General features: G+C 40.7%; 1 protein-coding gene across 2 annotated transcripts; it reads left to right on the top strand.

Moving 5' to 3' along the window:
• Positions 1-1,086: 1,086 nt before the first annotated feature.
• On the top strand, positions 1,087-8,210 carry GTF3C6 (general transcription factor IIIC subunit 6). Of its 2 annotated transcripts, none has more exons than XM_058566455.1 (6): positions 1,087-1,180; positions 1,842-1,922; positions 2,965-3,028; positions 3,130-3,174; positions 4,721-4,834; positions 7,844-8,210. In XM_058566455.1, exons 1-6 carry the CDS (start codon positions 1,115-1,117, stop codon positions 8,143-8,145), a joined length of 672 nt encoding a protein of 223 aa, XP_058422438.1. In that variant the 5' UTR covers positions 1,087-1,114; the 3' UTR covers positions 8,146-8,210. The 2 variants fall into 2 exon arrangements, with proteins under 2 accessions (XP_058422438.1, XP_058422440.1); XM_058566457.1 differs by lacking the exon at positions 1,087-1,180 and adding an exon at positions 1,198-1,514.
• Positions 8,211-14,466: the final 6,256 nt, after the last annotated feature.

Here is a 14,466-nt window from a genome sequence, read left to right as displayed (position 1 = left end):
TCATTCCTCAAGCCTTTGCACCTGCTGGTCCCTCAGCCTGAATTGTCCTCCTCTTTATCCTCCCATTACCCCAATAAAATCCGACAACTTATGTAATTTTTCAATTTACAAAGTACTTTTAGATACATGATCTAATCTTCAAATAAAAAATACACAGTAAGTATAAATGTTTTTATTCTCACTTAATAAATAAGAACACTGAGGTTGACAAAGTGTACCAGCCTGTGCCAGATCACAATTATTACATTTCAAAGCTAGAATTCGAATCTACAATTTCAACTTAAGCTATGAAATCCTATCCATTTAATGGGGCAGCCGGGTAAAAATGTACAAAGATGTTTACTAAAATATTGTGTAATATCAATATTACACAATAAATACAACGCAGTTACTAAAAATTATGACGTAGATCTATATTTATCATGGAAAAACATCCATGATACTGTAAATAGTGAGAAAAGCAAGTTAAAAACAGATGTACAATTTTGAACACATTTTTGTAAAAAAAGGTGTTTGTGTTTGTACAAAGAAGCTGAAAATACACATACGAAATGTTTTTTAAGTCATAATACTCTAAAATTTTGTACACTACTACTAATAGATTAGATGCACATTAAATGCTTAACACGTGCGGAATACTGGGCTAAATCTATTTTATATATATTATCTCATTTAATCCTCACAATAACCAACACCTCAGGGCTTGCTCCTAACTCAGCAGAACCGTTCACATAGCAGACTCCAACGCTCATGCTCTTGGGAGCTAGACCATCCCGTCTCACATACAAAGAATCAGAAGAATCCATGAGGTTGCTTTAAGAAAATTCTGTTCAAAACTTCACTTCCCCAGGTCTCTTAGTATTCCCATCACAATTTGTATCTCTTATAGCACCTAGGGCACACTGATTAATGTATAATCGGTCGGGTCCCTTTATCTACCTCTCCTACATCCTCCGCTCTGGCAGGCGTGACGCCCAAGCCCACTCTCCAGCGCGGGGCTCTGTGTGCAGTGGGCGCTCACTGTGTGTTTCATTGAAACGTGCCCTGGACTTGGCTGGGGGACCGTGAATTGAGGATTCGTGCTCCCGCGATATTAGGAATTCCTCTCCGAGAAATGGAGGGTCGTGCCAACATCAGGCCCTTCCGTTTCCCTCGAGGGCACGCGGCGTTTTCCTCCCTCGTAGGTCCTCTCCTCCCACCTGCGCGGGGAGCCTGAGGGTTCCCTAGGTCGCAGCACCTCCCCAGCGGGCAGAACCCCCCGCCACTCTCAGGAAAGGACCGAGGACGGGGCCTGGGCGGCCTGCGCGGGGCCACGGAAGCGGCGCTCTGGCGTGCCGGCGGGAGCGCTTTGCGCGGCCAGAGCCGCAGCGGGCCCCGGGGAGCGGCTGCCCGTAGTCAAGATGGCGGCCCTGCGCGGGCGTGGCCGGTGACGCTGAGGCCCGAGGAGGGGCGGGAACATGGCGGCTGCCGAGGAGCCGAGTCAGGGGGACGGGGAAGAGGAGAAAGAGGAGGCAGTGAGTGCTACGCCGAAAGCTGCGCGGCGGGCCGGTGGTGGCCGTGCGGGCTGTGTGCGGGGAAGGGAGTCCGGGGTGCGGCGGGCGGGCGGGAGGCCCCGCGGGCGCGGAGCGGGCGAGCGGCTGGCCTCGGCCCTAATTGCCACACGGTGGTTGGAATGGGGAAGTGGGGGCAGTTCCCTTAGGTAACGTCGTCTGCTTGCTCTCATTGAAAGCAGGTTTTCCCCGAGGTGGGATCATTGCCCTGGGGATCGTGGCTCCTTTGTTATTTGCCTCTTCTGCACGCACCCCGCGGGCTAGCGTTGTAACCCCTCTTTCTTCCACCAGGAGCAGTTGGTTTTGGTGGAATTGTCAGGAATTATTGATTCAGACTTTCTCTCAAAATGTGAAAATAAATGCAAAATTTTGGTGAGTCTTCCAGAATTGGGGGATTGTTGTAGATTTTCTTAAATTTAAAACAAGAATGAATGGTGAAATACCTATCTCCAAAGATTGATCTATTCATTCCAAGTTACAAAGCTGTGAACTCTAAGGCTCATCATAGAAGTACAGGGACTATGGTAGCAGATGAGAGAAAATGCCAGACATTGCTTGAGTGTCTGAATGTGTGGCTGGAGAGAAAGTTAACGATTTGGAGGAGGCAGCATTTTGATACGGAACAATATATTTTTTAAAAAATGCGTTGTTTTAGAAAGCGAGGGGGGAGAGAGAAACACAAAGTGAAGAGAGGACAGCCAGATATGCATACAGAGGTTAAACTGGAGAAGGGAGAGGAGATACCTACTAAGAAAAGACTTCAAAGACCTCACACTGCTGTTGACTTGAGCTATGGTATCATAACTTACCATCTGTCACTTTACTTCAAAATCTTTGAGCTATCGTTGGCAAAACTTCTGCTGTTCTTACCTTAAACTTGAAGCGGATGTTGATTGAAATAGACCTTGCTACTTGGGTATGAACTAAGCAGTCTTCAGGTTGTGGCTGCTGTGATCAGAGGATGTTTTAGCTTATCCTGTACTTGCTAGGATAAGACGCTCTAGAGTTTGGGAGATCTGCATCCTTGGTAGCCGAGTTACAGGTGGAAGGCTCTTTCTTTCTTAACTGAGACCTAATTGGCATATAACATTGTATTAGTTTCAGGTGTAGAACGTAATGATTTGATATTTGTAAATATTGTGAAATGATCATAATTTGTCTAGTTAACATCCATCACCACACATAGTGACAATTTTTTTTCTTATGATGAGAACTTTTAAAATTTACTCTCTTGGCAACTTTCAAATATACAATACAGTAGTATTAACTATAGTCACCATGCTGTATGTTATATCCCCAGGACTTATTTATTTTGTAATTGGAAGTTTGTGTCTTTTGACCACCTTTACCCATTTTACTCCCCACCATCGCTTTTTTTAATGATGATTTTTTATGATCCTATATCGTGTTGTAGGGAATTGACACTGAGAGGCCCATTCTGCAGGTGGACAGCTATGTCTTTGCTGGAGAGTATGAAGGTAGGAGGATGTCGGGTACATGAAACTCCTTTTTTTTAATATGCTTTTCAGAGAAAGTACCTCTGTTATTTTCAACAAGTTGCCTTCAATTTTTTCTGCAGACACTCTTGGGACTTGTGTTATATTTGAAGAAAATGTTGAACATGGTAAGTGATTGATATGCTAACAACTCTTTTTACTATGAAATATTTCTAACATACTTATGTACACTGAATATTAAAATTAAACATCTCATGTACCTATTGTCTAGCTATGTCAAATCTTACCATTTTGCCAGATAATTAAAAAACATTCCAGATACATTTGAAGCCCCTCGTATACCCCTCTCCAAACTTATTTCCTTACCTTCTGTCTTCAGAGGCAATCACTCTCTGAATTTGGTGCTTTTCTTTCCTATACCTGATTTTATATTACATATGTATGTATCCACAAACAATAAATAGCATTTTTATATATATTCAAAGTTGATATAAATTACAGCATACTATACATATCATTCTACATCTTTTTTCAGTCAGAGGTATGTTTTGAGATTTATACCTGTTGATATATATAACCCTATTTTCCCTGTTGCTTCTTATCCCATTTGTGACTATACCACAATTTATTCTCCAGTTAATGGACATGTTGGTTGCTTCCATTTTTATTAGTAATTATTAATTACTACTAAAATTTATTGAGTGCCTTCCATATGTCAGGCACTATTCTAAATGCTACATGTATTAACTCATTTAATCCTTACCACAAGCCTATGAGGTAGACACTATCATTATCTTCATTTTATATTTGAAGAAACTGAAGCACAGAGAGGTAAATAACATTCCCAAGGTCACACACGAAGTAAATGGCAGAGCCAGGATTTGAACCCAGGGGGTTTGCTCCAGATCCCACGTTCTTAATTATGCTTATAACTCACTACAAAATGCTGCCATGAATATTTTATGTGTCTCCTTTGCATATATGTAAAAATATCTTCAAGGTATACATTTAGAAATGGAATTGCTAGATTGGTGAGTGTGTATATCTTCAACTTAACTTTTAGGTTCAACCATATGAAATTTTGGCTGAATATTGACAATTTCATATGGTTCAACTTAATAGATATCACTATGTTGCTTTCTGAAGTATAGTATCAGCTTACACTCACAGTAGCAGTGTATGGAAGTTTTCAGTGGGCTTCACATCCTTAGCTCAGACTCTTATCGTCCCTCCTGTCTGTGTCTGCAGTTTTCTATAAAGCTGTAACGCCAGGCAGCATGTTAGCAACGGTATGTCTCAGCCTTCTTTCATGACGGGGAATATCCTCACTCCAGTCTCTGGCTTCAAGTAGTCTGCCTTTGGTCCTTCATTTTGAGTGATAGAATTTTAGACCTCATTACCCTGTAAGGCCAAATTCTTGGCCCCCAGTTTCCTACTTCAGGGCTACAGCCTAGGAGGCCCATAGTTTAATCTCACTCAGAGCTTTGTCTTTCTGTGCCCTGGAGGTGTGTGTTGTTTTTGAGTCCTGTTGTACCTTCGGTCGTTACGTATTTTATCTCTCATTTCTCTGTACTTGGAGCAGGAGGGATGAGTTAAATCTTGAACTTACTACCCCATCTTGACAGGAAGTAGTTTAGTCTGTTGGGGCTTAACATGATTCTTTTATTTGATGGCATCAAGCAGTATAATAATTGAGTTGATTTTATGTTCTAGTGGATGCAGAAGGCAATAATAAGACGGTGCTAAAATATAAATGCCATACAATGAAGAAGCTCAGCATGACACGAACTCTTCTGACAGAAAAGAAGGAAGGAGAAGAAAACATAGGTTGGTTCACTTAGTTTTCTGAAAATAGATGATTTAATATTGGCTCTGATAATGACACATTGCTGCCAGGACATTCCTTGTACTTTGTAGTAATAACTATATGTAATATGTTAAATATATTAAAACTGAGGTGCTCCATGAAAAGTACCAAACATAAATTTAAAATTCAGTTGAATTCTAATATAGCAGAGGGCACTGGAAACATATAGGAAATCTCTGTCTGCTTTGCATTGGAAATAATTGTGAGGAATTTGCCAAGAAACTTAATATGATTTCCAACCCCTAGTGTGTGTGTGTGTGTGTGTGTGTGAGTGAGAGAGTGAGTGTGTATCTATGTCTCTATCTCTCTCTTTTATAATAAAAACTTCCTCATAAGTGGTGAAGATATGATAGCAGTTCTGGGTTCCCAAGGTGTAACCCCAGAGATCTCCTGAAACTTTTGGCAGCTGCAGTAACCTTCCCCAGGAGCTCACAGCTGGAAGAAGCTGGCTTCGTACGTGAGGGAGGGACTCGGACTCTGCGACCACGGTTGTTACTCCTGAGTCTAGTTCTTAATTAGCATGCATTTAGCCTTCTCCAGTTGCTGCTCATCCCAGACTAGAGGCTTTAGACCAGTGCTTCTCACATCCCTAACAGGCACATGTTTGCTGAGATGAACAAAGAATCACTTGATGGTTTAAAAGCTCATTGCTCAAAGACACATTTGAAACTCTAGTAAATATGACTTTAGTGATGAATATATTTGTGGCTTGGTAGCTTTATTGTATTTTAAGGAATAAACATTTGAAGGTACATTAATCGTGTAGAAATTAATAACACCAACTACACATTCAACTACATAACAAATCTCTTCTTATGTATATACCAAAACTATCCCCTTTGTTAGGCATTCTGTGAAAATAACAGGAAGAAGGAGGTACTTGAAGTTCTAGAATGAACTTGAAAGGCAGATGCATATCAGATAAGCTTAACTATCGTTTAGGTACTCTTATTAAAGGAAATTATAGAATTTCCTCTTCTGTAGTCTTTATTAATCTGATAGATCTTTGGGAAGATTTGAGTGTTTTGCTTAATCACATAAGTTAGTAACCAATTGTTCAAGGCTGTATTAGTTATCTATTGCTGCAAAAAAAAATTACCCCCTCCATGGGGTGGGCCAGATGGGGTAGTGGTTAAGTTCTTGCACTCCACTTCAGTGGCCCAGGGTTTGCAGGTTCAGATCCCGGGTGTGGACCTATGTGCTACTTATCAAGCTATGCTGTGGCAGGGGTCCTACATAAAGTAGAGGAAGATGGGTGCGAATGTTAGCCCAGGGCCAATCTTCCTCAGCAAAAACAGGAGGATTGGCAACAGATGTTAGCTCAGGGCTAATCTTCCTCACAAAAAAAATTACCTGTAGACTTAACAGTTTAAAACAACAACAAGAAAAAACACTATCTTAGACAGTTTCTGTGAATCAGGTATTTGGGAGCATCTTGGCTAGGTCTTTCTGGCTCTAGGTCTCTCATGAGGTTGCAGTCAGTATGTTGGTTGGGCTGCAGTCATCTGAAGGCCTGAGTAAACCTGGAAGATCAGATCATAAGATGGCTCACTCGATGGCTGGCAGGTTTGTGCTGGCCGTTAGCAGGAGGCCTCAGTTCCTTGCCTCCACATAGTACCGTTTGAGTGCCTGCCTGACATGGCAGCTGGCTACTCCCAGATCAAGTGATCCACGAGAACATGTCTTATGAACTAGCCTTAGAAGTCACATTCTGTCATTTCTGCAATATCCTATTCAGTGTGGGAGGGGATGACACGGACATGAAGGTGAGGATCATTGGGGACCTTGGAGGCTGGCTACCAAACATGGCAGTATGCTAGAGGCAGGCAAAGTAGACAGGAGATGTGGTCCTTACCTTCCGGTAACTTGCACTCTAAAGTAAATCACATTGAAACAGACATGGATGAATGTGACTCCACACCTATTTCATTCAACTTATGTTAAGTATCTGTTAGGTGCCAAGTATTACGCTAAATAACAGTAAAGGATGGCTTCAAGGTTTTGAATCTGGGTGACTAGGAGAATGATGCTATTGCAGGAAAAAAATAAGAAAGTCAATAGTTGAAGCTGAACTGGAGGGAAAAGGACTAATCAATTTTTGATAGGGGGAGACTTTATAGGAATAATATATGAGAAGACATGGGATCAGCAGTGAGGAAGTTTCGATAAACAGCTGCAGAAGAGTTAATTTATGGTGGAGAATAGGAGCAGACAGATGTGTGAACAGGGTGGCAAGATATGTTGGGATATCTTAGAGATATCTGATGGAATTTTGAAAATGAGAGTAAACAGCTTGGGCTTGCTACAGAAATAAGTGAGGATCCACTGAAAATATTTGGCTGAAAAGGTAATAAGAATAAATGAAAAAATGACTAGCATTATTGGAGCAATTCTTGATTATAGGGGTTCATTGAGGGGTTGGGCCTTTGACTATGAGTATGGAGAGAAACAAAAATTTTTTCAAGTTTTTTTTTTGGAGAGGTGTCTTATTTCACAATTGGATGTTCCAACTGAAAACGACATAAAAGTGTTGACTTGGAAGATGATAGGACAGTATCATCCATTGTATTACGAAAACTGAGTGGAGGAGAAAATTGTAGGGAAGTGACAGTTTTCTTTACTGTAAAGCATGAGGTGGCAGTGAGAGCTCAAATTGTCACTCAGAATGAGTTGGGAATTGAACTGTGGAAAAAGGACTTGGAATAGTAACTGAATCTGATTACTTTTAGTGATTTGGGTGATACATACCCTGTAAGCATCCCAAGGTCTCCATGTGAGATGGAAGTTACATAATTATTTATCAGTAGTTACAGGCACCATGTTGCTTGGTTTATGTTTGAGTTTTACTTTGACATTTATTCATGGGATGAATATTTAAATTAAAGAAAAATATACTTAAGTAACTAAGATTCCTTCTTCATGTTTATTTCTTGGTTTTTCCTCCCACTCCTTACCCCCTCCCCCATTAGGTGGTGTGGAATGGCTGCAGATCAAGGATAATGATTTCTCCTATAGACCCAACATGATTTGTAGCTTTCTACATGAAAACGAAGATGAAGAAGGTGTAGCTCCAGCCTCAGATAAATCTTTGGAGTTGGAAGAGCAGGAGATTCAAATGAAGGATAATTCAAACCTGAGTCATGAACAGGAGAAACCACCGCACCTGGAAATAGAGGATTCTGGTCCTCTTATTGATATCCCTTCTTCTGAGACAGAAGCTTCTGTTTTTATGGAAACTCAAGATGCTGCCTTAGAAATGACTCCTAGATGAAATGTTTCTCATAGTAACTAGTCATGAACTTTTTAGAGTTTTTGTATAAAATAATTGGCTATGTAGCTTTCAGTTGTTCACCATTATATTATTTTTGTTGGCTATATACATATTTCTAATTATAGCTACAACTTAGTATAACAGAATCATTAAGGACCAGGTATGAATTGAATTTTTAAAAATATGGTTTAAATGACTATAGGGACCGTTCTCTGATGAGTCCTTTACATTAGAGGTTTTACTAAGGTAAGTGTATAAGTTTTCTATGGCAGCCATCATAAATTACCAACCACAAACTTAGTGGCTTAAAACAACACAGATGTATTTTCTTACTGTTCTGTGTGTCAGCAGTTTGACAGGGGTCTCACCTGGGCTAAAATCAGGGTGTTGGTAGGGCTTTATTCTTTTCTGGAAGGGGTTGTAGGGAGACATTTCCTTGTTCATTCAGTCGTTGGCAGAATTCAAGTCCTTGCAATTGAAGATCAAGGTCCGATTTCCTTACCGTCAGCTAAGGGCCATTCCCAGCTTCTAGAGGCTGCCTGCATTCCTTGGCTTTTGGTCCCCTTCTCTTCAAAGCCCCAGCAATGGCAGGTCAAGTTCCTCTCATGCTTAAAATCTCTCCTGCTGCTGCTTCCATCATCCTATCTCTAACCGACCCTTCTTGCCTTCCACCTTTAAAGGTCTGTTTGATTACATTGGGCTCACCTGGATGACCTTTCTGTTTTAAGGTCTGTAACTTTAATTCCATCTGCAAAATCCGTTTTGCCATATAACTTAACATAAACAGGCATAAAACTGAGGATTAGGGCCTGAAAATCTTTGGGGGGCCATTTTCCAGTCTACCACAGTAAGTATTATATCTAGGAACAGAAAAAGAATTCACAAGTGCTTAAAGATAAAGGTCAAGTTCCTGGTGTGCCAGCTGTAATTCCATTCCTTTCCCACTTGAGAAAGATTACTGGAATTCACCTGTAACAGTCATTCTGTTATGGTGATAAGCTAGATCTGCTCTAATTTGTATTTTTTAAGTAAATTATTCACAAACTTTAATACTTTGTTACAGGTTGAACTATATGAAATTGTCAATATTTTATTGTTTCTAACTATAAAAAGCAGCAATTTCATATGGTTTAACCTGGTACTAATATGTTAAAACACCTCACATTAATTATATCTTATAACTGTTGGAGATATAACTGTTTGTTGTGACAGAGAAGTAATGTTCTAGGATGAGGAATTTTTTTCTTCAATAAGTTTTATAACTTTTTACAAAACAAACAACTTAGCTTGATTGAAACATTCCAAAATCATAAGCACATATATCTTCCCAATTTTTATATGGCTTTTTTAGCCTCAGCTTTTGTTAATAAAAAGCTTATTTTCCCCACCATATGTATGTGTAGGAGAGACTGGTAATTATCTGTCCCAATATCTAATCTTCCTTTTTTTGCTTTGTAACAGAATCCCAGAATTTATTCAGGTTATCAATGTGCCCAGCTTTCCTTACATGTATACATGGCCATATGACTAAGTTCTGGGCAGTGACATGGAATTAGAAATGTTGAGAGTTGGATGGTTCTGGGAAGTTTCCTTGAACTTTAAGGTGTAACAGGAAATGGGCCAGCTCATCTTCTCTTTTCTCCTGCTGGAACATGGCTGTGGTGGCTAGAGCTCCACCAGACTTGTTGGACTATAAAGTAACCTTGGAAATAGAAGCCATGAGTGGCAGAGCAATAAGATAGAAGATTGGATCCTGATACTATGATGCTGCCCTAGACTGCTATGAATAGAGGGTTAATAAAACTCTTTCTCTTTCTCCCTAGTAGAATGACCACGAGTTTACTTTTCAGCACTGTTTTCTCTGGAAACCTACTAGACAAGGTAATAACAGAACGTCAGCTGTGACACCAGGCAATATTGTTTATGATTTAAAATTACCCCTTATTGGTAAACTGTAGCTGGACCAGGACGACTGTGACAAGTGCTGTAGATGTCCATTGGAAAACATGGGCTTTGGGCTTCCTTAAGTACTGTGTTTCTTTTTGCAAAGATTCCTGGAAGCCACCCTCATGGGCTGTGTTCAAGAGATACTGATTCTTGGGAGCATGAAGGTTCTAAGCCAGCGTGGCTTCTGCACCCACCCAAATGATCTTGTTCCTTTATACCTGAGCTGACACTTGGGAGGCTGGAGTAAAGACTCCTGCTGAAACAAGAATCCTGCTGCTCTGCTTTTTCCTATGAAGTCAAGTGGGCTTAGTGCAAGTTGGGTCCCACAAGGTTTGTTGGGTCCTGTGAGTGAGTGTCATTCCAAACCTGTGACTACTGCTGCTGTTTAGGCAGAGAAGGCATTGCAACCACCTACCTCTGACCTTTTACATGAGACAGAAATAGTTTCTCTTGTTTAAGTCACTCTGTAATAGCCACAGTTAATCCTAATTGATACAGTATGCATTTTAGAAAACTTGAAAAATGTAGAAAAGTATAAAGGAGTGGAAGATTGTTGAGATTTGTAAACTTGTAAAAGAAACTGATCTAGACTATGAGGTAAGTTATACCTTAAACTGAAGAGGAAAATGAAGTCATAAATTCTGAAGAGAATATATGTTTTAGCTTCTTACATGTTAATAAGATAAATGTTTGGAATTTAGTGAAATAAAATCTTATTTTTCAACTATGAAATATTTTGTAAGACTAGAACTTCACATATGAATTTCTCCACCATTGATTTGCCTTAGTAACTTACTAGGATTACGTACAAGCTAATCTTGGAACCAGTCTCTATGTAGCTGTCATACTAAATACTACTTCTGACACTGAATGCAGTGGGTGGCTTTTACTTACAAATAATGATGTTCTACTCAAAAGGATCATATTGTTAAGATGTATCATGGAGAATTATTCATTAAGGCTGTGATAGAAATGTTTGAAAGTCCACCCATTTTTCTTTTGTTTTTATTTTGGGGGGGGTTGGGGGTACTGGTATTTTGTATCTGAGTTTAATGTAGCCATACTTGCATAACATTAATGAGAATGTCAGGGTAGTAGAGGTTCTAGTTTTCTCAGATCCAAAATAAGATTTCTTTCACTATCATGTCTTTTGTGTGTGTGTGTGAGGAAGATCGGCCCTGAGCTAACATCTGCCAATCCTCCTCTTTTTGCTGAGGAAGACTGGCCATGGGCTAACATCCATGCCCATTTTCCTCCACTTTATATGGGACGCTGCCACAGCATGGCTTGACAAGCGGTGCGTCAGTGCACGCCCGGGATCCGAACTGCCGAACCCCGGGCTGCCGCAGCGGAGCACGCGCACTTAACCGCTTGTGCCACTGGGCCAGCCCCTCGCTATCGTGTCTTAACAAGCTGTCATTTCCTATTCATATTCCATGCTCCCAATTTGTGATTGTTTTAGTTTCCTACTGCAGCTCTAACGAATTACCACAAACTTAGTGGCTTAAAACAACATAAATTTATTATCTTTTAGTTCTGGAGGTCAGATTCCAAGATTAAGTCTTGGGGGATAAAATAAAAATGTTGGTAGGGCTGCATTCCTTCTGGAGCCTCCAGGGGAGAATCCATTTCCTTGTCTTTTCCAACTTCGAGAGGTTGCCTGCATTTTTGACTTGAGGCCCCTTCCCACATATTCAACGCCAGCAATCAACATCATCAATCAATCAATATCTTTTTCTGACCTCTGCTTCTGTCATATCTCCTCTGACTCTTACACTCCTGTCTCCCTCTTAAAAGATCCTTTGTAATTAGATTGGGCCCACCCAGAAAATCCAGGATAATCTTCCTATCTAAAGATCCTTAACTTAATCTCATCTGCAAAATCTCTTTCACATATAAGGTAATATTCACAGATTCTAGGGATTAGGACATGGGCATTTTAGGGGGCCATTATTCTGTCTGCCACACTTTGATGCATAAATTGTTCTGAGAAACAAATGAGGTGAGCTCTATGATTGCCCCAGTATACCTCCTGGAGAGAGTTTCCGTGTCACGGTGTAGGGAGGGGGAATCCAGATGGAGTCCAGCAGTCTCTCTGAGTTGAGGACACAGAACTGGGAGTCCAGGGAGACCAAGCGGACTGGAGTTTGCAGAGCAGAGTAGCAGAAAGGGGGGCATGTACAGAGAAAGCTCCAGAGATCTGCAGGGTCTTCCTGGAGGCTTCAGCTGACTACTGATCACAGGTGTGTTAGAAAAACCCTGGGGTAGTGAAAGGAGCCATCTGAACAATCCCTGGAGCCTGACAGTTCCCAGCCAGAGTAGAAAATCTCATAATTCATGGGGCATGGATAGAGTACTTAGAAGGGTTTTGGCTCAGTAGTGAAGCAAAATTAGCCTAAATAAGGCTCTCACCCCACCTAACAAAGCTTAAAAGCAAGACCTGAAAAGATCAAACTGTTTACAAGTAACTGCATCCCAGAACAACACTCGAGTATTTTTAACATATTCAGCACCCAGCAAGGTAAAATTGACAATGCCTGGCATTCAATAAAATATTATCAGACTTCTGGTTTCTGGTTTGGCACGTAAGAAGCTGGAAGTCATCACTCTATCCTAACAAATAAAAATGGAAACTGAAAACTCAACAATTCTCCTAAGACCCATCAGAGAAGTGAGGTCACAGGGCAGACTGCTGGCCCCAGAGTTAGAGAGAGAGACAAGTGAATACAGAGAATCACAACTACCAGAGCAGAAACCCACGAGCACAAACCTGGGAGAACCAGTGCTGGCATCGGAAAACCTGAACTATGATTGATGGAAAACCTGAACTATGATTGATGAATTGCTAGAGGCTCAATGTGGACATCTCTGAGAATTTAAAACCCCATGGGGTCTGAGTCATTGGGGGCCCCCACACTTTTGTGAATTGTACCTCCAAGAGTTAGACCAGGTTCTCACAGTGAATATTGGAGAAAAATTCCTTTGTGCTCCTAGCATGGGGAGGGAAAAAGGAACCATTTTCTTTTTGCGTGTGTGTGTGTTTACAAAGCATCTTTCTTTTTTTTTTATTGTGAAATTTTTGTTGTACATTATTATCAGTCACCATATAAGTGTATCCCTCCACCTCTTGTGCCCACCCCCACCCCCCTAGACCTTGGTAACCACCAAACAGTTCTATCTGTCCGTGTGTTGGTTTATCTTCCACATATGAGTGAAATCATACACTGTTTGTCTTTCTCTTTCTGGCTTATTTCACTTAGCATAATACCCTCCAGGTCCATCCATGTTGTTGCAAATGGGACAGTTTAGTCTTTTTTTTATGGCTGAGTAGTATTTCATGGTATATATACACCACATCTTCTTTATCCAGTCATCAGTTGAGGAACACTTGGGTTGCTTCCACTTCTTGGGTATAGTGAATAATGCTGCGATGAACATAGGGGTGCGTGAGCCTCTTTGGATTGTTGATTTCAGGTTCGTTGGGTAGATTCCCAGTAGTGGGATAGCTGGATCACAAGGTATTTGTATTTTAAATTTTTTGAGGAATCTCCATACTGTTTTCCATAGAGGCTGCACCAGTTTGCATCCCACCAGCAGTGGATTAGGGAGGAACCATTTTCAAATATGCCAGAGCATACTGTTCTTAACAATGTCTGCCCTTAGGAGAAACTATTTAACCAGCCTAACTGACCTGGGGAAAGGGAAATACCCAACTCCAGCCCACTCTAGTGATTCTGTTCCACTAAAGAGAAGGGGAAAAAAACAGAAGCACATGTGAAGTTGACAGTCCAGAGGAACAGGTTCACTGAAAGACTGAGTGCTCATAGGTCTATAGAACACTTCCCCTGTCCCCACACCTTACCACCATATTGCTAAAGGCCTACTTACAGTAGTTCCTTTTACCAGTACATCATGTCCAGCTATCAAAAAAATTATAAGACATACTAAAAAGTGAAAAACACAGTTTGAAGAGACAGAGAAAGCATCAGAACCAGACTCAGATATGGCAGGGATATCGGAATATCAGACTGGGAATTTAAAACTATGATTAATATGCTAAGGGCTCTAATAGACCAAGTACATATCATGCAAGAGTAGATGGGCGATGTAAGCAGATATTCTAAAAAGAACCAAAAGGAAATGCTAGAGATCAAAAACACTATAATAGAAATGAAGAATGCCTTTGATAGGCTTCTTAGTATACTGGACACAGCTGAGGAAAGAATCGCTGAACTTGAGGATATCTCAATAGAAATCACCAAAACGGAAAAGCAAAGAGAAAAAAGACTGAACAAAAAACAGAATATTGAGAAATGTGGCACAGCTACAAAAGATGTAACAGGGCCCAGCCCTGTGGCCGAGTGGTTAAAGTTC

This window comes from Diceros bicornis, chromosome 23 (assembly GCF_020826845.1).
Source record: "Diceros bicornis minor isolate mBicDic1 chromosome 23, mDicBic1.mat.cur, whole genome shotgun sequence".
Taxonomy (NCBI): Eukaryota; Metazoa; Chordata; class Mammalia; order Perissodactyla; family Rhinocerotidae; genus Diceros; species Diceros bicornis.
This window is presented reverse-complemented; position numbering and strand designations above follow the sequence as displayed.

What these genes read in the sequence shown, in the direction of transcription:
- GTF3C6 (XM_058566455.1), top strand. Translation starts at nt 1,115, where the DNA reads ATGGAGGGTCGTGCCAACATCAGGCCCTTCCGTTTCCCTCGAGGGCAC. An exon ending in AAAATAAATGCAAAATTTTG is followed by an intron (nt 1,923 to 2,964) that starts GTGAGTCTTCCA and finishes ATCGTGTTGTAG; the next exon opens with GGAATTGACACTGAGAGGCC. An exon ending in GGAAGGAGAAGAAAACATAG is followed by an intron (nt 4,835 to 7,843) that starts GTTGGTTCACTT and finishes CTCCCCCATTAG; the next exon opens with GTGGTGTGGAATGGCTGCAG.